General features: G+C 41.0%; 2 protein-coding genes across 4 annotated transcripts in view; both read right to left on the bottom strand.

Moving 5' to 3' along the window:
- LOC310785285 (T-cell differentiation antigen CD6-like) lies at nucleotides 1–13,356 on the bottom strand. Of its 3 annotated transcripts, none has more exons than XM_083646305.1 (8): nucleotides 13,268–13,356; nucleotides 5,245–5,544; nucleotides 4,464–4,778; nucleotides 3,261–3,572; nucleotides 2,628–2,687; nucleotides 1,961–2,020; nucleotides 1,270–1,329; nucleotides 1–676 (listed from the first exon to the last, which is right to left on the bottom strand). In XM_083646305.1, the coding sequence occupies exons 1-8, from the start codon at nucleotides 13,317–13,319 to the stop codon at nucleotides 528–530; spliced, it is 1,308 nt and encodes a 435-aa protein (XP_083502431.1). In that variant the 5' UTR covers nucleotides 13,320–13,356; the 3' UTR covers nucleotides 1–527. The 3 variants fall into 3 exon arrangements, with proteins under 3 accessions (XP_083502431.1, XP_083502432.1, XP_083502433.1); XM_083646306.1 differs by lacking the exon at nucleotides 13,268–13,356 and adding an exon at nucleotides 12,324–12,455; XM_083646307.1 differs by lacking the exon at nucleotides 1,961–2,020.
- A 6,232-nt stretch (nucleotides 13,357–19,588) lies between these two features.
- nudcd1 (NudC domain containing 1) overlaps nucleotides 19,589–20,938 on the bottom strand; it is a 56,500-nt gene continuing 55,150 nt past the window's right edge. The window contains exon 10 of the mRNA XM_083645556.1: nucleotides 19,589–20,149. Coding sequence (XP_083501682.1) covers nucleotides 19,860–20,149 — 290 coding nt within the window. The 3' untranslated portion in view covers nucleotides 19,589–19,859. The remainder of the gene's footprint in view (nucleotides 20,150–20,938) is intronic.

Here is a 20,938-nt window from a genome sequence, read left to right on the forward strand (position 1 = left end):
ATGATTTATTAACAATGATTAAGTTACATGAGCCTTTAGCCAACATTAGAATATCTTTGGCGATTAGACTCCACCATTTTTTTTTGATTGATTGATTGATTTATTGGGTGAATGTCAACAATACAGGGAAAACACAGACAATCACCGAGGATAAAAACACAATAAAGCCATTGGCTTATTTCCATTGCGGTCCTCTACAAACAACAGAGGGACAAAAAAAAAACACACAAATGGATATCACCTTCTATACTCAAATTAAGACTATTTTTAACATTATTACTAGATTTGAATAGGAATAATGGCACACTTGACTATTATACAATACATAAACATTTGTTGTTAAATGTAAGGACTTAACATACACCATGACGTCAGTCAGCATGATAATGACATACTGTAACTGTTAAATCTATACAGTATGGTCTCTTCATTTGGCATCAGTTAAAATCGTTAGCATTGCTGAATTAAGATTATGATGCATATCAAAGCTGTGAGAATGTGCTGCGGATGTGTTTGTCATGTTGAAATTAGGAGAACCAACCGTTTCTTCTTCCGCAGTGGCAGCAGAGCACGTTTGCAGTCAGAACCACAAAAAGCACAAGAGACAGAACGATGCAGGCGAGCTGCTCTGGAGACAACTCAGGCAAGGACCATCCACTGTTTGCTGGTGGAGAAGCTAAGAGCAGAAAGGAGATGGTCTTAGGTTTCTGCCATGCCCTTCTTATACACTAATGATAGATAACTGGCTCAAATCAGTTCGGGGTCAAACAGACATTGGCAATAATTCTTAATGTTTGTTTTAACTTGCATAGTCACAGATTGAGGTTTACTATAAAGACTTTGAAGTCAGTTAGGTTGTTAATAACAGAAGTATCCCATTTGGTCGATTCTGGCACTTAAGTAGGTCAAAGAGAACTGAAAGCAAGATTAAAAAAAAGAAGGATTTACAGTAAATGCAGAGGATGAAATTCCCCATGGGGAGAATAAAGGATAAACAGAAGTTGGCAATAATTCGTAATGTTTCCTTTTAACTGGCATGCAGTCACAGATGAGTTGAGGTTTACTATAAAGACTGTTTTGATTTCAGTTAGGTTGTTAATAACAGAATTGTCCCATTTGACAATCAAGGGAACTGAAAGCAAGATCAAAAGGATTCACGGTAAATGCAGAGGATGAAATTCCCCATGGGGAGAATAAAGGAGAACTCAACTTAACTCAACTCAACTCTACATACTATTTAATACTATCAAATGAGTCAAAGATGTTTACCAGTCCATTTGGTAGTTAAATCTGTATCAGGCGTGGTGGCGATGGGAAATCCATGTGAACCTGCATGACAAAAACATATTATACTTGCTTTTTTCCTGCACTATTTCTGAACACATATCAGATTTCACACAGAGAGCATGCAATTTCATCAAGTAAGCACCCAGAGCTGATTGTGAATTTCAAATCGTAACAAGACGTATGTACGGACGTACGTACGTACGGACGGACAACCCGGATCCATAATGCCTCCGGCCTGGCTATCGCCGGCGGAGGCATAACAATTATCATCAACAATTATCATCATCAAACTGTTGTATGATTCTGAAATGAATGAACAGCAACAGCTAACAAGAAGTTATCTGGGTAACGCTTTAGAATACAGTCCGGAAACTACCCTGTAAGTACAGGGTACCAAATCTGTACTTACAAGGTAAGTACAGGGTACCACATCTGTACTTACAGGGTAAGTACAGTGTACAAGATGTGAATTTACGCTGTAAGTACAGTGTACCAAATCTCTCTCTCTCTCACACACACACACACACACACACACACACACACACACACACACACACACACACACACACACACACACACACACACACACACACACACATACACACACACACACACACACACACACACAATACACATACAATTTAATACTATCAAATGAGTCAAAGATGTTTACCAGTCCAATTGGTAGTTAAATCTGTATCAGGCGTGGTGGCGATGGGAAATCCATGTGAACCTGCATGACAAAAACATATTATACTTGCTTTTTTCCTGCACTATTTCTGAACACATATCAGATTTCACACAGAGAGCATGCAACTTCATCAAGTAAGCACCCAGAGCTGATTGTGAATTTCAAATTCAAACAATTCTCATCAACAATTCTCATCATCAAACTGTTGTATGATTCTGAAATGAATGAACAGCAACAGCTAACAAGAAGTTATCTGGGTAACGCTTTAGAATACAGTCCGGAAACTACCCTGTAAGTACAGGGTACCAAATCTGTACTTACAAGGTAAGTACAGGGTACCACATCTGTACTTACAGGGTAAGTATGGGGTACAAGATGTGAATTTACCCTGTAAGTACAGGGCACCAAATCGGTGCGTACATTGTAAGTACAGGGTACCACACCTGACCTGTACTTACAGTGTAAGTACGGGGTACAAGATGTGAATTTACCCTGTAAGTACAGTGTACCAAATCTCTCTCTCTCACACACACACACACACACACACACACACACACACACACACACACACACACACACACACACACACACACACACACACACAATACACATACAATTTAATACTATCAAATGAGTCAAAGATGTTTACCAGTCCAATTGGTAGTTAAATCTGTATCAGGCGTGGTGGCGATAGGAAATCCATGTGAACCTGCATGACAAAAACATATACGGTACTTGCTTTTTTCCTGCACTATTTCTGAACACATATCAGATTTCACACAGAGAGCATGCAACTTCATCAAGTAAGCACCCAGAGCTGATTGTGAATTTCAAATTCAAACAATTATCATCAACAATTATCATCATCAAACTGTTGTATGATTCTGAAATGAATGAACAGCAACAGCTAACAAGAAGTTATCTGGGTAACGCTTTAGAATACAGTCCGGAAACTACCCTGTAAGTACAGGGTACCAACTCTGTACTTACAAGGTAAGTACAGGGTACCACTACCACATCTGTACTTACAGGGTAAGTACGGGGTACAAGATGTGAATTTACCCTTCCCCTGCAGTTATCTACCTGGTATTTGTGAAGCAAAATCACTGAAGTGAAGATTCTGTCACAAAACTATATTGTTACGAATCCCTGCACATTTATAAGTGGGTATACTCAAATCCTGGAGCTTTCCTAATGGGTATACTGTGTATACCTGCCTATCACGTAGACTACACCACTGTGCATTGTCTATTATTAACAAACATAAGAAGTTCTTACTAACCTTTACAAATAAGAGCAGCTGCTTTAGAGTTCTTGCACATGTATTTGTGGTTGATCAACTCTTTACATTGCCACAGATTGACATCGTGGTCGCTGCACAGGTAGGACCACAATGTTCCATTGTTGTGAGCGAAGGGAGGATCAAACTTCCACTGCTGCCACTGGTCACCACATTTCAACATGGAGCACACCATGGAGGCCATCTGTTTATCCCACAAATTGTCACACAGCGTCCCCCAGCTCCCGTTACGATGGATCTCCACGATGCCAGAGCAGCGGTCCACTCCTCCACGCAGCCTCACTGCTTTCATCTCTACAATATACACAGTGAAACCATCAGCTACACAGTGAAACCATCAGACACACAGTGAAACCATCAGTCACAGGAGAGAAAGTCAACTATCAATGTCTATCCATGCGTATATTAATAGGAGTATCTCCTGTTTGCTTAGAAGCTATGTTATAGCTACGTTAGCTATAAGAACTTGTGTTTGTGAAAGTTCAAATACACGCTGTAATAGTATAAGACAACAAATAAGACAATTTCACCCTTGTCCAATAAATAGTATTCTGTTACAGCACCACACGGCCATCTTGGTAGGAAAATAGCAGGTGATTGTAATCAATTAACAGCTGATTACAATCAAGTGACACAACCAGCCAATGAGCTGTGTGTATTGTAGCGCCATATTGGTAGGAAAATGCTTGTGACATCATGCGAATACTATGGATAGGCTCTATCAGACGTTTTCAAAGTGGGAGGCGGGCCTCCCCAGGGGGGCTCGAAGCAGTTTCAAGGGGCTCAATGAATGGAAGTCAAAAAGTATTACATTAGTTATCAAAAGGGGATCACATAGAATAGCCTGTCTGATTTAGTTAAAGAGATAGTTCAGAGATACAGTAGTTTTGGAGAATTTGACATTTTTCCACACTTTCCCAGAGTCAGAACAAATAAATGCCTTCAGACAGACTTTTTTCGTGCATTGAAGTGTGTCAAACAGCAATATCAGGCTATCTTGGCTCAATTGTTGAGTGTCTATCAGATCAAATAACATAATCATGATCCAATAGGCATCCAGGAAGTGAGCGAGGGGGGCGCTTTTTTCCAAGCTTTGTCTGGGGGAGGCCCACAGTCTCAGACTTTGAAAACCCCTGGGCTATATAGAGTAACATTTATTATACTATATAATACTATGAGTGTTACCTGAGCAGATGGCCCCGGCGTCCTCCTTGTGTCCACAGTCGTGCTCGTGCTGTGCAGCGGGACAGTCCCACAGGTTCCCCTCGGAGCCCATACAGTTCAGCTCGTCCAGGTGGATGGGACCGCTGCCCCGGGGGAAGGGACCGCCCTGTCCAGACACGCTGAGGGCAAAGCCGCAGCGCAGCTGGGAGCAGACCACATGGGCGTCTCTCAGGTCCCACTGGTCGTCACACACCGTGCCCCATTCCCCGTTTGCCCATAATTCCACCCGTCCGGCACAGCGGTCTGATCCTCCTGCCAGCCGCACCGCCTGGTGGCCTGAGGATGGAATGAGAAAGAGTGTGGTGTCAGATCACTAAGTTAAGTTAAGATAAGTGAAGTGAAGTAAAGTTAAGTGAGGATGAAATGAGAATGAGTGTGGTGTCAGCTCACTATGTTAAGTTAAGTTAAGTTAAGTTAAGTTAAGTGAGGATGAAATGAGAATGAGTGTGGTGTCAGCTCACTATGTTAAGTTAAGTTAAGTTAAGTTAAGTTGAGTTGAGTTAAGTGAGAATGGAATGAGAATGAGTGTGGTGTCAGCTCACTATGTTAAGTTAAGTTAAGTTAAGTTAAGTTGAGTTAAGTGAGGATGGAATGGGAACGAGTGTGGTGTCAGCTCACTATGTGCTGGATAATTTGTGAAATTGTTCCTTTATTTTGTTCAGAAGTTGCCTGGTACAGCTTTAATGCTCCAGCATAAACACAAACTGATATTTGCGGGACTATAAAATGTGGCTGACCTTACCGCAAATAACTTCAGGTATCACAGTACAATCATTTGCGACGGTCTCTGAACAGTTCTGAAGACGACGGTCTTGGTAAGAACAGTTCTGGAAGCAGCTGATCTTGGGCGGTGAGCTGGTTTTGGGCGGTGAGCTGGTTTCATTCACCCTATAAAAGCTGCCACAGTCCAGATCGTTGCAGATCTCCTCCAGCAGCTCGTTTCTGGACTTAGCTGTGAGAGCCAGCAGAGCTCCGCTGCTGTTTCTAGGCATGTTGAAGGTCCAGGTGCATTTACCGGCATGTTGGAGGATGTAAGGGTCGCCTTTGTAGAGACAATGAGAAATGCAAAATTATTATTATCATCCCCATAAAAACACACATGATCACAACAGTCATTCTTCTACATTTGCCCGGGTTAAATAGGCACAAAGTACGCGGCGTTGCCCGGGTTAAATAGGCACAAGGCAATACAACTGCGTCTTTTGCTTCGCCGGAAATGATGGTGATGTCCAGATGGTTTTCAGGAGTATACAACCTGCCTATGACCGTCCCCGGGTCATAACCTACCGCCATGCAAATTTTCAGCCTAATCCGACCTGGGGGGTCAAATAAATAACTGGATGTGCCAGAATTTCCTACAGCTAAACAAAGACAAAACAGAGGTGATCGTCTTTGGTCCCAAAGAACAAAGGCTTAAAATCACTGCATGCCTTGAGTCTCGATCCCTGAAGCCTAAGGATCAAGGCAAAAATCTTGGCGTTATTATTGATTCCGATCTCAACTTTAACTCCCACATTAAGTCAATCAGAAAATCAGCTTTTTATCATCTTAAAAATATAGCAAGAATTAGGGGGTACATGTCCAGACAGGATCTAGAAAAACTAATTCACGCCTTCATCTACAGTAGGTTAGACTACTGCAATAGCCTTTTCTCTGGTCTCTCCAAAAAAGAACTTAGGCAACTTCAGCTCATTCAGAATGCTGCTGCTAGAGTTCTAACGAAGACTAAGAAAGCTGATCATATCACTCCAGTTCTTAAGTCCTTACACTGGTTGCCAGTGTGTCATAGAATAGATTTTAAAATACTGTTATTAGTCTATAAATCACTTAATGGCCTAGGCCCTAAATACATAGCTGAATTGCTCCCACGCTACGAACCGTCTAGAACTCTTAGGTCAGCAGGGTCCAGCTTATTAACTGTCCCTAGGATCAAATCAAATCATGGGAAGGCCGCATTTACCCACTATGCTTCTGCTAGCTGGAACAAATTGCCTGAAAACCTCAGATCTGCCCCAACCTTACTTACTTTTAAAAATAGACTAAAGACTTTTATGTTTACCGTCGCTTTTAACTGCTGACAGCTGTTTCTCAATCACTATCATATGTGTGTGTAGTCATGTTTCTTATATAGTCTATTATGCAAACCCAATATACCCTAACATATAATATAATATATAATATATAATATAACCTCTATAAGTTTTTAGCTCTTTTTGCAACTGCTGCGCCTGTTGCTTAATGCACTTTTTATACCCTTTTTTAAAGTTTTGTTGTGATGCTTTTAAATGTCATTTTATTCTATAGATAAATTGATTTATTCTACTAGTAAGTAAGTAAGTAAGTAAGTAAGTAACCTTTATTTATATAGCGCTCTTCGTAGCACGAGTGCACAGAGTGCTTCACAGAGGACCACATACAGTTTAAAACAAGTAATACAATTAAAACATCTCATATAATTAAAGCATATCTAAGAAAATGCAAAATTAAGCTAGCAGAAAAATAGCTAAAATAAAGACAGACATTGCAAGCAGAAGAATGAAATAAATCAAAACAAATCAAAACAGTCGGTAAAATCTATGTATGGCCGAAAGCTTTTCTGAACAGGAAAGTTTTTAATTGCTTTTTGAACACGAGTTCAGAGGAAGAGACTCTCAGGTCCAGAGGGAGAGTATTCCAGAGCCTTGGGGCCACCACCGCAAAGGCTCTATCACCCTTAGTTTTTAATCTGGTCCAGGGCACCGCCAGTAACTCCTGGTCGGACGACCTCAGAGACCGACTGGCCGAGTATGAATGGAGAAGCTCGGAGATGTAAACCGGGGTTTGTCCATGGAGGGCTCTATAGGTTAAGACCAGGACTTTAAACTGAATTCTGAAATTCACTGGGAGCCAGTGGAGAGAGGCTAGGATAGGGGTGATGTGGCAGGACTTTTTTGACCTGGTGAGCAATCTTGCAGCGGCATTTTGGACAAGTTGGAGCTGGTTTATGGATGATTGGTTAAGGCAGGTGAAAAGTGAGTTACAATAATCGAGTCTTGAGGAAATGAAAGCATGTACAGCTATTTCCAGTTCAGCAGGTGATACAATGGACCGTAATTTGACAATATTTCTGAGGTGGTAGAAGCAGGAGCGGGTTAGGGAATTTACATGTTTATCCAAATGCATAGATTGCTCAAAGAAAACACCTAAATTTCTCAGAGAGGGGCGGATATTTCCCTTGAGGGATCCCATGTGGCTCGCCACTCTGGAGGCAATGCTGTCGCTAGCGATGATCAGCACTTCTGTCTTGGCAGCATTTAGTTGTAGGAAATTGCTCGCCATCCATTGCTCAATGGCGGCCAGACACTCATGAAGGATACTGAGACTCTCTAAGTTATCGGGTTTAAAAGAGAAATGGAGCTGGATGTCGTCTGCATAAAAATGATAAGAAATACCCTTAAAAGAACTGATTAAAAGACCTAGGGGAAGCATGTACAGGCCGAAAAGATCTGGCGCCAGCACGGATCCCTGTGGCACACCGCACAAAAGGGGGGAGGAGTCAGATTTAAAAGGGCCAACGGCTACTGAGAAACTTCTCTCTGTTAGGTAAGAGGCAAACCAACTTAGTGCGCTCCCTGAGATACCCACCCAGTCCCTGAGCCTATCCAGCAAGATGCTGTGGTCAACCGTGTCAAATGCTGCACTGAGATCAAGTAAAACCAGGACAGAACAATTACCGGCATCAGTGGACATCATGATATCATTGGAAACTCTGAGGAGGGCAGTTTCAGTGGAGTGTTTTTTTCGAAAACCTGATTGAAATTTGTCTGGGATGTTATATTTCGTCAGATAAGTGGTAAGCTGAATTGCTACCACTTTCTCTAGCACCTTCGATACAAAGGGCAGCTTTGAGATGGGTCTGTAATTATTTGGTAGGGAGGGGTCGAGGTTGGGCTTTTTCAGGAGGGGCTGAACGACCGCCTGCTTGAAATAGGATGGAACCGTGCCCAGGACTAAGGACCTGTTTATAATAGTGAGAAGACTGGGGCCAACAGAACTCAAAACTTCCTTGAGCATAGAGGTGGGTAGAATATCTAGAGGGCTCAAGGAGGTTTTCATAGAGTTCACTATGTCTGTTAGGTCTTTCAGGGCGATGGTAGAGAAACAGCTCAGGGATGATATCTTAACTGGACAGATGGAGATGAGAGATGGGGAGGGGGTGATATTTGCCCTCACATTGGCAACTTTGTCAACAAAAAACAAAAGAAAACGGTTGCAGTCGTCATTAGAGAGAACAGGTACAGATGGGAGAGGTGGGCTGACAATTGTATTTATGGTCCTGAACAATACTTTGGGATTGTGCTTGCTAGAGGAGATGAGGTTTGCAAAATAAGCAGCTCTAGCACTCTTGACCATATCGTTGAATTCTGTTAAAAGCTCTTTGAGGTAGAGACGATGGACTTGGAGGTTGGATAGTTTCCATAGCCGTTCTATTTTGCGGCATTTACGTCTAAGATCATGGATCTCATCGTTCAACCAGGGGGAGGACTTTACCAGCCTGGCTGTGCGAGTCACCATGGGTGCTACGTCGTCTAAAATAGCTGCGCAGTGTGAGTTAAAATCATGAACCAAACAATCTATGTCATCAACAGGGGAGACCAAGATATTTCTATCAAAGCTGGAGGTGAACTTCTCAACGGCTGAGCTATTCACAATACGTGAGCATTTTAAACGCTTCACCGGCACAAAGTCGTTGTCAAAAGACAGATTAAAAAGAACACATTTGTGGTCAGTCACCAGCAGTTCCTCAGTACAAACATTATTAGCATTTAGCCCTAACGTAAACACCAGGTCTAAAGTATTTCCTCTGATGTGGGTAGGACCAGAGACATGTTGGATGAATTTAAAAGATTCAGTAACATTCAAGAAGTTGATGGCAAAGTCATCTGAACTATTATTTACATGAATGTTAAAATCTCCAATCATGAGAACTCTATCCAGTCGAATGATGGATGCTAAAAAGTCACCGAACTCAGTGAGGAAAGAACCATTTCTGCCAGGAGGGCGGTAAATTAAAACACAATAAAAAGGGTTCGTTTGTCCAATTTTGTTCATAAGAATTTCAAAGGATGCGTAAAATCCAGGGCTCACCGAGCGTGAGGAGAAACAGTCTCGGTACACTATGGCTAGTCCTCCTCCTCCTTTGCCTGAGGATCTGGGGGCGCAAGAATAAGCGCAGTTTGGAGGGCAGAGTTCATTTAGATGGACAAAATCGTCTGCTTTCTGCCAGGTTTCCGAAATCAGCAGATAGTCCAGGTCTTTGGATGTAAAATAATTCTTCAGGATGAATGATTTGTTAGCTATGGATCGGGCATTTAGTAATCCAAAGCAGATGGAGTCGGATCCGGCTCTGCCGAACGTTGAGGCTCGCGGCAGTGACTGGAGACATCTAGGCCGGTCCCTAGCACGCCTACATACAGGCTTTGAAACCACACTGGGGCTCGGTCTGTTATTACATAGTAAAACAGGGATGCAGTCTAAGTGAGCAGGGATGCAGTGTAAGTGTGCAGGGATGGAGTGTAAGTGTGAAGTGAGCAGGAATAGAGTGTAAGTGAGCAGGGATGCAGTCTAAGTGTGCAACCCAATGAGTCCTCTATAAGTTCTTAGCTCTTTTTGCAACTGCTGCGCCTGTTGCTTAATGCACTTTTTATAAAGTTTTGTTGTGATGCTTTTAAATGTCCATGTTATTCTATTATTTTATTCTCCTGTCAACCATTTTATGTGAAGCACTTTGAATTGCCTCTGTGTATGAAATGTGCTATACAAATAAACTTGACTTGACTTGACTTGCGGTGTGGATGTTTGTGGTGAGGTGTTTACCAGGAGGGAAGCAGAAGGGGGGGGTGGGACTAAATCAGAAATCAAAACACCACGTCCCGAAAACTGATCGTGCAATGGGAATGGAAATCCTTGGTATTTTCCAGAATGTGTATGATGATGGTAGTTACCAGAAGCTGATATCTAGGTTGTATCAGGCTCTTCAAAATCTAAAAGGTGAACATACTATGAATATTAAGGAAAGATGGGAAGCAGAGGGAAACTCCACAATATCACCAGAAAATGGATCAGAATATGTGGTCAGCAATGGAAAATGACAAGTTCACCATCCTGGAGGGAATTCAGTTGGAAAAATGTGACTAGATACTTCTGTACTCCAGCGCAAATCTAACTTCTCTCACCAATCTGTATGTTGGAGGTCATGTGGAAATACAATGGCAAACCACTTTCACATCTTTTGGAGTTGTCCCTCTGTGGCTCCATTTTGGAAGGAAGTACACGAGGTCCTGGAGGCGGTTTTTATGATGGAAATTAATTTAGATTTTAAAATACTGTACTTGGGAGATATAGAAGAGTTGCATTGTGTGAAGCGAGACAAATATATGTTGAGAGTGATGTTAGTGGCCAGCAAAAAGGCAGTGACTAAAAAATGGCTAAAACAAGATGTACCAACTGTAAATTAATGGATAGATTTAATCCACTCGATATATGTAATGGAGAGAGTAACATTTTAGACTAAGAGCTCAAGCTGATTCCTTTGAAGATAAGTGGTCGAAGTGGCTTGACTATATATCGGATATAAGGCCCAACTTTGTATAGCTGAGAAGAAACATGGTGGTGTATGTACACGCTTATAAATGAGAATTGTATGTGGGTGCGAATGAATGACTATGTGAATGTAGACGAGTGCAAGATTGAATGTTTAAAGATCCTCCCATCTTTTTCGTTCATTTAAGTTTGTTTTTCTTTTGTACTGGTTTGTTCTGTATTGTTTTGTTTGTCATTGAAAATAATAACAATAAAAAGTAAATGACAAAAAAACAAACACCACAGGACATCTCAGCTCACAAACTCACACATTCAAGCAGGCATATGACTCAGGAATTACATAAAATGAACATAAATAGTTAAATAGTAGGCATCGCACAGGTCCATACTACTCAAACCCTCTTGTAATAGCAGAAATATTTACACCAATATATGACATAAAAGGTTCCCACGTCTTGCGAAATACATTGTCTTTGTGGTGTAACATGCATGTCATATAATCTAATGATACATATTCAAGGATCACATTGTGCCACTGTGTTTTGGAAGGAACGTTGTCTGTTATCCAGTTCAAAAGATGCACTTTCTTGCACAGAATGTTAGCATTTTGTAGAGTATCCCTTTATATGTATCAGTTATAAGGCCAATCGGTATCCGCTATGTGTCCATTTGATGTAGATATTCTAACTTGAGAATAGTGCAAAAGTATCACAATCACAACAGTAAAAGTCAGTGTACATTTCAACTCACTTTGGTACATGTTTGATAGTAGACGTAGACCAAACAATTTGTTAAGAATAGCTTATGTCAGAATCAGAATCAGAATCAGAATCACTTTTATTGCAACAGTATGCAAGTTACATACGAGGAATTTGTCTTAGTGTCTGTATGCAGCGTAGCGGTCACATCAATATACAGAGATAAGAAGTAGGAAGATAACTAAAGACAATCGTAAGTTGCAAGTGCAATCAAATCGAATCAAATTGAGTAAATATATACGATATGTACATGAGTGGTGAAGTGTTCTGTGGATGATAAATATGAATTTACATTGGATTTACATGAGATTTACAGACTGAGTTAAATAAGACGTTAAATAGGCAGTGGATTTACATGAATTTACAGTCGGAGTTAAATAAGAGTTTACATTGAATGTACATGAAATTTACAGGCTAAGTTATATAGGCATTAATGTGCAGGGAATTTACATGTGTAAATGTATAAAACTGAATACACTACCTTGACAGAGATAGATCACTTGGGCAATAACAATGGAATTCACCAACTTCATCTTGTTGACAAGACAATGTCTGCTACTGCATCTGTTCACAGCTTAAACTCAAACTGAGTGAACTGAAGACAATAACCTCAGCAAAATTTGGTAAAAACAGGAAGTGTGCCCAGACCCATGAGGGAGCTGAAGAACCCACCCAGAATGATTGCGCCCTTGTCCATGATTGGTTAGAGATGACTGGACGAGTGCTTCTCACCATCAGCTTGTTATCCAGTTAGAAACCTATGCTGCTACGTGCCCCCCCCCCCCCTTTTTTTTTTTTACAATATGTTTAGTGGATTTTGATTTAAAAAACAACACACAGACAAGAAAGAACAATAGTGCAGAAGGGGGGGGGGGAACTCACACATTCAAGCAGGCATATGACTCAGGAATGACATCAAATGAAAATAAATACCGGTAGTTAAATAGTAGGCATTGCACAGGTCCATACTACTCAAACCCTCTTGTAATAGCAGAAATATTTACACCAATATATGACATAAAAGGTTCCCACATCTTGTGAAATACATTGTCTTTGTGGTGTAACATGCATGTCAGATAATCTAATGAGACATATTCAAGGATCACATTGTGCCACTGTGTTTTGGAAGGAACGTTCTGTTATCCAGTTCAAAAGAATGCACTTTCTTGCACAGAATGTTAGCATTTTGTAGAGTATCCCTTTATATGTATCAGTTATAAGGCCAATCGGTATCCGCTACATGTCCATTTGATGTAGATATTCTAACCTGAGAATAGTGCAAAATGCCAGCAATCACAAAAGTAAAAGTCAGTGTACATTTCAACTCACTTCGGTAAAGCAACTGAACATGTTTGATAGTAAACGTAGACCAAACAATTCGTTAATAATAGCTTACATGTAAATGTATAAAACTGAATACATTACCTTGACAGAGATAGATCACTTGGGCAATTATAATGCAATTCACGAACTTCATGTTGTAGACAAGAGAGAAACGTCCGCTACTGCATCTGTTCACAGCTCAAACTGAAACTGAAAAAACACTCTGCTATCTTTTATGCCTGTCTGCACAAGTCAAGTCAAGTCAAGTTTATTTGTATAGCACATTCCATACACAAAGGCAATTCAAAGTAATCACATAAAATGGTTGACAGGAAAAGAAAAGAAGAGAATAAAATGGAAATTTAAAAGCATCACAACAAAACTTAAAAAAAAGAGTATAAAAAGTGCATTAAGCAACAGGCGCAGCAGTTGCAAAAAGAGCTAAAAACTTATAGAGGACTCATTGGGTTTGCATAGTAGCTGTCAGCAGTTAAAAGCGACGGTAAACATAAAAGTCTTTAGTCTATTTTTAAAAGTAAGTAAGGTTGGGGCAGATCTGAGGTCTTCAGGCAATTTGTTCCAGCTAGCAGAAGCATAGTGGGTAAATGCAGCCTTCCCATGATTTGATTTGATCCTAGGGACAGTTAATAAGCTGGACCCTGTTGACCTAAGAGTTCTAGACGGTTCGTAGCGTGGGAGCAATTCAGCTATGTATTTTGGGCCTAGGCCATTAAGTCATTTATAGACTAATAACAGTATTTTAAAATCTATTCTATGACACACTGGCAACCAGTGTAAGGACTTAAGAACTGGAGTGATATGATCAGCTTTCTTAGTCTTCGTTAGAACTCTAGCAGCAGCATTCTGAATGAGTTGAAGTTGCCTAAGTTCTTTTTTGGAGAGACCAGAGAAAAGGCTATTGCAGTAGTCTAACCTACTATAGACGAAGGCGTGAATTAGTTTTTCTAGATCCTGTCTGGACATGTATCCCCTAATTCTTGCTATATTTTTAAGATGATAAAAAGCTGATTTTCTGATTGACTTAATGTGGGAGTTAAAGGATGGGTTTTCCGTGGGGAATATGAATATATATTAAATCTCACGCCCCTAAGGTTTTCGAATCCGTTGAAATTTTTGAAATTGGATATTCACTGCCAGAGATATCAAGCATCTCTCACATATTTTTTGGGCCAGCCGACGCGTTTCGCGTCATCTGGCCTAAGTCCGCCTTGCGGAAGTCGTGCACCTATGAACTACAACTGTTGTTGGCCATGGTCCCGCCTCTAGAGGTCCTCCACGCCCCTTCAGAGGCCTTGACCAAAACAAAAACGCAGCCATCTTGTCAACCGCCTAGCCTGCTGTAGCTAATATTAGCTTCCCATAGTTCCTTGCAAAGAGACCATTATCTCGGGAACGGAAGCACTAATCGACACGGGACTGGCGGCATTGGAAAGCTCGTCAAATTTTACATCTAGTAGTAGGTGGGTTGAAGTAACGAAATCAACGCTGAGCAATGTACCCGTTTTTACACATTTTTACAGAAAATAGTTACAACATCAGATGCGCGTAACTCCTACGAAAATGCCTTAAAATGCATGAAAAATTTTTTATGAAGACATCTCCCGACATATATACTACCGTTTACATTTGGTGCAATTTGGAGGCAATTTTATTTTCGATTTATTTCTTGTTCTTTGTATATTTCATTGTCGAAGCCTTCTTCTTCTTCTTCTTTGAGTTTTATGGCGGTTGGCAAACATATATGTGCATTACCGCCACCTACTGGAGTTTGATATCAGCCAAATGCCTGAGGGGTGGGCATAAAAACGAAGGCCACGCGAGCCCAGTGCATTGTGGGAAATGTAGTATTTCGAGTCCCCGCACCCGCACCTCCCCCCCACCACCCCCCCCCACACACAGAGTGGATTTCGGTTGATATCTCTGTGAGTAAACCTCCAATTTCAAAAATTTCAACGGATTCGAAAACCTTAGGGGCGTGAGATTTAATATATATTCATATTCCCCACGGAAAACCCATCCTTTAAAGTTGAGATCGGAATCAATAATAACGCCAAGATTTTTGACTTGATCCTTAGGCTTCAGGGATCGAGACTCAAGGCGTGCAGTGATTTTAAGCCTTTGTTCTTTGGGGCCAAAGACAATCACCTCTGTTTGTCTTTGTTTAGCTGTAGGAAATTCTGGCACATCCAATTATTTATTTGATCAATGCACTGGCACAATGATTCTATGGGGGCATAGTCAGCTGAGGAAAGAGTTATATACAACTGAGTGTCGTCTGCGTAGTTATGATAGACTACTTTGTTTTTTTGCATAATTAGGCCTAGAGGGAGCATATAAAGGTTGAAGAGAACGGGCCCCATAATGGATCCTTGAGGCACCCCACAAGTCATCCTAGTTAGGTCAGATGTGTAATTGGAGACGAAGTACTTCCTGTCTTGAAGATAGGACTTGAACCACTGGAGGACCGTACCCGATAGCCCAACCCAGTTTTCCAGTCTGTCCAATAAAATTGAGTGTCAAATGCAGCGCTAAGATCCAGTAGCACTAGAATCAAATTTTTGCCTGAGTCTGTGTTCATTCTGATGTCATTTATGACTTTAGTAAGCGCGGTTTCTGTGCTGTGATGGGGGCAAAAGCCTGATTGGAGTTTATCTAGGAGATCATTTGAGGTTAGGAATCTATTGAGTTGTAGGTAAACAACCTTTTCAATTATTTTGGCTATAAAGGGGATATTAGATATTGTGTGGAGTTTGCATGTTCTCCCCGTACCCCCCAGGGGGTTCCTCCGTACATAACCCCCCTAAAAACATGCAGAAGATCGTCATCCGACCAGTGACGACAACATCTGAAGTTGGTCCAATGATGGTCCAATGAAGGTCCCCGGGCGCTGGAAAGAAATAGCGACCACTGCTCCTGGCCTGCCCCCTGGAGGAAAAGGACAAGCCTGGATGGGTCAAATGCAGAGGACACATTTCACCGGCCACCGTCAGCATGAGTGTGTGTTGTGGCCGCATGCATGTGTTGTAGTGTGTTCGTGTGACAATAAAGACGGGCTGCCATCTGAAATCGTGGTCTGTAGTTACTGATTACCGATGCATCAAGGCTACGCTTTTTTAGTAGGGGTTTAATAACTGCAGTTTTCAGGGACTCAGGAAAAGTGCAGGTCAAAAGGGAGCTATTAACTATTTGCAATAGGTCCGACGACAGACAGTTATAAACGCTTTAAAAAAAGCTTGTTGGAAGGGTATCGAGACAGCACGAAGATGATTTAAGGCCTTGCACAGTTTCCTCTAAGATGTCGTGGTCGATAACGCTGAACTGGGACAAATTTATCAAACTAGGGATCTGCGGGTAGGATGATGTCACAGCATTTCTTGGTGTGGAGCCACTAATAGCCTGCCTGATATTAATAATTGTGTCCATAAAAAAGGCAGCAAACTCATTACATTTGACAGTAGAGAGGAACTCAGGTGCTACACAGAGAGGCGGGTTAGTCAGTCTATCAACTGTGGCAAATCGAGTGCGTGCATTGTTCACATTTTTGTTAATTATATCGGAAAAGAACGATTGTCTCGACCTTTTCAGTTCGAGGTTGTAGGAGTGAAGGCTTTCTTTGTAAATATCATAGTGAATGTGAAGATTATTTTTCCGCCATTTACGCTCAGCTTTCCTGCAATCTTTCTTTTTGCATCTAACGGATGCAGAATTTCGCCAGGGTGCTTTAATCTTGCCAGACAGCATTTTTAACCTAACAGGCGCCACACTATCAATAGCATTCAGAATTGTTGAATTGAAGTTATCGAGAATGTCATTGACAGAAGCTGATGTGGGAGGAGATAAAGAAAATGTCTCCATAAACAGCGCGCTGGTGCCTGCATTAATGTCTCGTCTTTTAACGGTTTGTGACCTATTAATGATCTCAGGGGAGATTTCATTTAAAAAAAGATGCAAAGATGGTCAGACAACACAACATCAATAGTCAACACAGAAGAGGACTTAAAGCCCCTAGTAATAACTAAATCCAGGGTATGGCCTCGGTTGTGAGTAGGCCCTGAAACATGTTGAGACAGATCAAAAGTGTCAAGTAAGATATTCAGTTCTTTGGCAAAATTATCATTCGGGTTATCAATATGAATATTGAAATCCCCAGCAATAGATATACAGTCATGTTCCATGAAAATTAAGGAGAGTAGATCAGCAAATTCAACGAGAAAGCTGCCTGAGTATTTTGGTGGTCTATAGATATTCAGCAGTAACACAGTAGTTGAGCATTTCAGAATAGCAGCAAGGTATTCGAACGATGAGAAGTTTCCAAATGTTACCTGCTTACATTGAAACATATCAGAAAAGACAATCGCTACTCCCCCCCCCCCCCCCTCTTATCAGCTCTGGGAGTGTCAATGAAGCTATAATTGGGCGGTGCTGATTCGGACAGAACAGCCACTCTGTTGTTCATATCGAGCCAGGTTTCGGTGAGGAACATTAAATCCAGATTTTGACTGGTAATCAGATCACTGATGAGGAGAGATTTATTTGACAGCGACCTAACATTAAGGAGTGCGGCTTTAATATTTTTAGAGCCTGGAACTTGTATCGTTTGCTTTACAAGGGGAATGGAGATTAAGTCTGATTTAGAGACAGATCGTGTTGGGGGGAAAGTATTATGTCTGTATGAAATCAAGACTGGAATCGAATGGAAGACATCAGGTCCGCCGTAGCCAGTTCCATTTCTAGTCTGTGCTGGGCCATTTCCATTGCTAGACTGCTGTGGGACCTTGTTTCTATCGGAACAGGCCGGGATGGTGGGGGCTGGCGTCGGGCTGGTCGACGCTTGAGGACTTGGACCACGGAGGGGGGGGGGGCATCAAGACAGGAAATGACACCATAATGGCCAAATAGTACAAAACAAATGGGCTCAAACTAGCAAATTCATGGTTCAAGGGTTTCTTATAAAAGCATTCAAAGCCATCATAAGCTCAGTATGAGATTATTAGAATTATATTATTATATCAAGACAATATTAAACAAAGAATTTATCTTACTCTTTTCTTTTTGTCTGCTGCTTTCTTGGCGCAGTCTCCCTTGGTAAAGAGATTATCACTGTAAAACACAATATAGTACTCAATATACAATAGGACTCCTTTGTAAGGTGGCCCACTCAGCTTTTCTTCTGTTTCAATGAAAGAAGCAAAAATATGAACAGGAAGTGGAGTAGCTATTCTTCAAAAGTCCATTACTGTTCCATCCTGCTACAGCGTGTTTGTTTCTCAATAGGGGGAAAAGCACTTCAAGGGTTGGAATAACAACTGAACAAGCAAGGCCCAACTGTTTGTTTACTGATGCGATTTTGAATTCAGCACAAAGACATGAAAAATGTACGAGTATTATTGCTGATGATGAGATCAATAATGAACACAAACTACACAACCAAGCATGCTGTGTTCTCATGTTTGATGCTAGAAACATATGGAAGTTTAAAACACAACTTTTCTCCATCACCAAAGTTTGATACCTTCCTCAGCAGATATTAGCAATTTAGTATTTCCATTTCAACATTCATTCATTCAACAAAGCTAACGGGAAAAGTGCAAGGATTCTTTTTTTTATTATTAATTTTGATTTAATTTTTAGGTCTCAAATCCCCAAAAATCCACCCAAGATTGAGGCTAAATGTTTCAATCTCTAGTAGAAGGTTGTGTGAAATGTCCTCATGTAAATTTATGGAAATTAAAGTTTTCTTTTTTCCCTCTCCATTTTTCCACTGTGATGATTGCAAAATGCACCAAGGAGAGAGATTCCCTTACTGGGCTCCCCCCAACTTTCCACTGATCCACTGACCCAGCATCAGTCCAAACAGCCATCCAACAGCACTACTCATCAGCCTGTGCTTTCCTTCTTCCTTTATTTTTTTGTTTCACCCTTTGCCCTTTGTGATTGCCAGTAGTGATATTTACATTTTTCTTTTGTCCTCTCCTTTCTCTGTGGACTGCAGGCCTCAACAGCTGATGGGGATCTTAATAATAAACTAATAAACAAATGTGTTTATAAGTCATATTGTGTTGTAAAAGTAGGTATACAATTTTCAATAATCATAACGAAAAACAAAGCTGTATAATTTAGGTCATGTTCAACTTGTTCATTCAGTCTCAACAAAACAATTAAGACATAAATAATAGGTGCACCTGGAAACTCCTGGAAAATCAATAATACGGAGTACTAATGGATGCATATGAAATACTTACTGTATATACTTGTCAACAACTACCAGCTAAATGAATGCTGGTGGCCTAATGTGCTGAATTAAATAATTTATGCAAAATGTTCACATCAAAGATGTGGTTGGTTGGATTGGTTTTATTTGAGAATTTACATTACATTAATTTCTTATTGGATTTCCTGGGAAAATTCTGCACAAATTAACATGATTTCTCATTTATCCATCACATTCAGAATATGGTTTTTATTTCTTAGTGTCACCACACATATGCATCATAACACAAGAAGTAAAAACATGATGAGAAGTCAACACACAAGTCAATACAGACCGATGCAGCACATAATACACAAGTGGAAGAGAGTCATTATTCCCGGATAACAGGATAACAGATCTTCATTTTGGAATGGTCGAGCTCATGGAGGGGAAGGAGAAGAAATTTAAAAACGAGTCCCAAATCTAATTATTATTGACCTTTAACACAAACAGGTTACTGGAGGTCAGGACGAACAGTCTCTCATTGGTTGCTCGAAAGCCCAGGATTGGCTCGTTGGAGTCCAGGCTGGCCACCTGTTGCTTGGCAACCTGTCCTACCTGACGGCCCTGCTTCCTGTTGAAGAGCACGGTGTCGACGGGCGCCGGCTGTCTGTAGATGAAGGCGCGGCGGAGACACTCCCCCAGCGTGGCGTAGGAGAAGTTTGGAGCGCAGGTCGCAAACTTCTTGTCCCGTTTGGACGCCTGGACATAGCCTGCACAAGAAAGATGGGGTTAAGAAAACATAACTAAAATGAAAAATAAAAAATAATAAAAAAATGCTATGAAATTACTTGGGATTGCACAATTACCAACAAAACTCATAGATGTGGAGAGGGCCTAATTTTATTTTATTTTATGGTTGCACTAGGCAACACTGGAAACTCTAAAAGGCAGTTACCAGTGCTACAAATATACTTTTAAAATGGTTCCGGTGCCGGAACCAATACTGGGTGGGAGGGGGAGACATTATTGCAAACGGCAAGACATTCTACAATGTACAATAAATAAATTATAATTGAAACCTAATTCAACTACAATCATTTAACAGTAAATAACTGTTACAATACTAATAAATAACAGCAAAAGAAATGTCACATGAAAACTTGTAGACTTCTACAAACTATTCTACCTAAACAGTTATTTTGCCCAAATATAACCATGTCTGATTTTCTGGAAAATATGACTCCTCTCCTGACATTATCACCGGGGGGCAGATATTTCACTCGGGAGCTCAGGCACGGCACCTAATGAGGCACTCAAATCTGCGTGGCAATTCGGTCCGTTAGGTACCGGCTGTAAAGGAACCCGTGCCATAGTGGTACCGGGTTACGGACGGGTACCCAACCCGAATGGCAGCGAGAGGAAACGGTTTGAAAACCGTTTAAAACTAAATTGCATGAAACCATGATTGTGACGTCAGTAACCTACACAGCAGCACGCTCATGTTTACCAACCCAGAAGGTCTGCGATCATGTCATCCTAAGGGAAACCAAGGGGATGAG

The sequence above is a fragment of the Poromitra crassiceps genome (genome assembly GCF_964638095.1).
Source record: "Poromitra crassiceps genome assembly, chromosome: 11".
Classification (NCBI taxonomy): domain Eukaryota; kingdom Metazoa; phylum Chordata; class Actinopteri; order Beryciformes; family Melamphaidae; genus Poromitra; species Poromitra crassiceps.

Excerpts from the sequence above, each read along its gene's own strand:
- LOC310785285 (XM_083646305.1), bottom strand. The coding sequence starts at position 13,319 with ATGAAGTTCGTGAATTGCATTATAATTGCCCAAGTGATCTATCTCTGT. Across the intron at positions 5,545-13,267 it reads AGTGATCTATCTCTGTCAAG|GCGACCCTTACATCCTCCAA; the intron begins GTAATGTATTCA and ends GTCTCTACAAAG. Across the intron at positions 2,021-2,627 it reads TTTAACTACCAATTGGACTG|GTTCACATGGATTTCCCATC; the intron begins GTAAACATCTTT and ends TTTGTCATGCAG.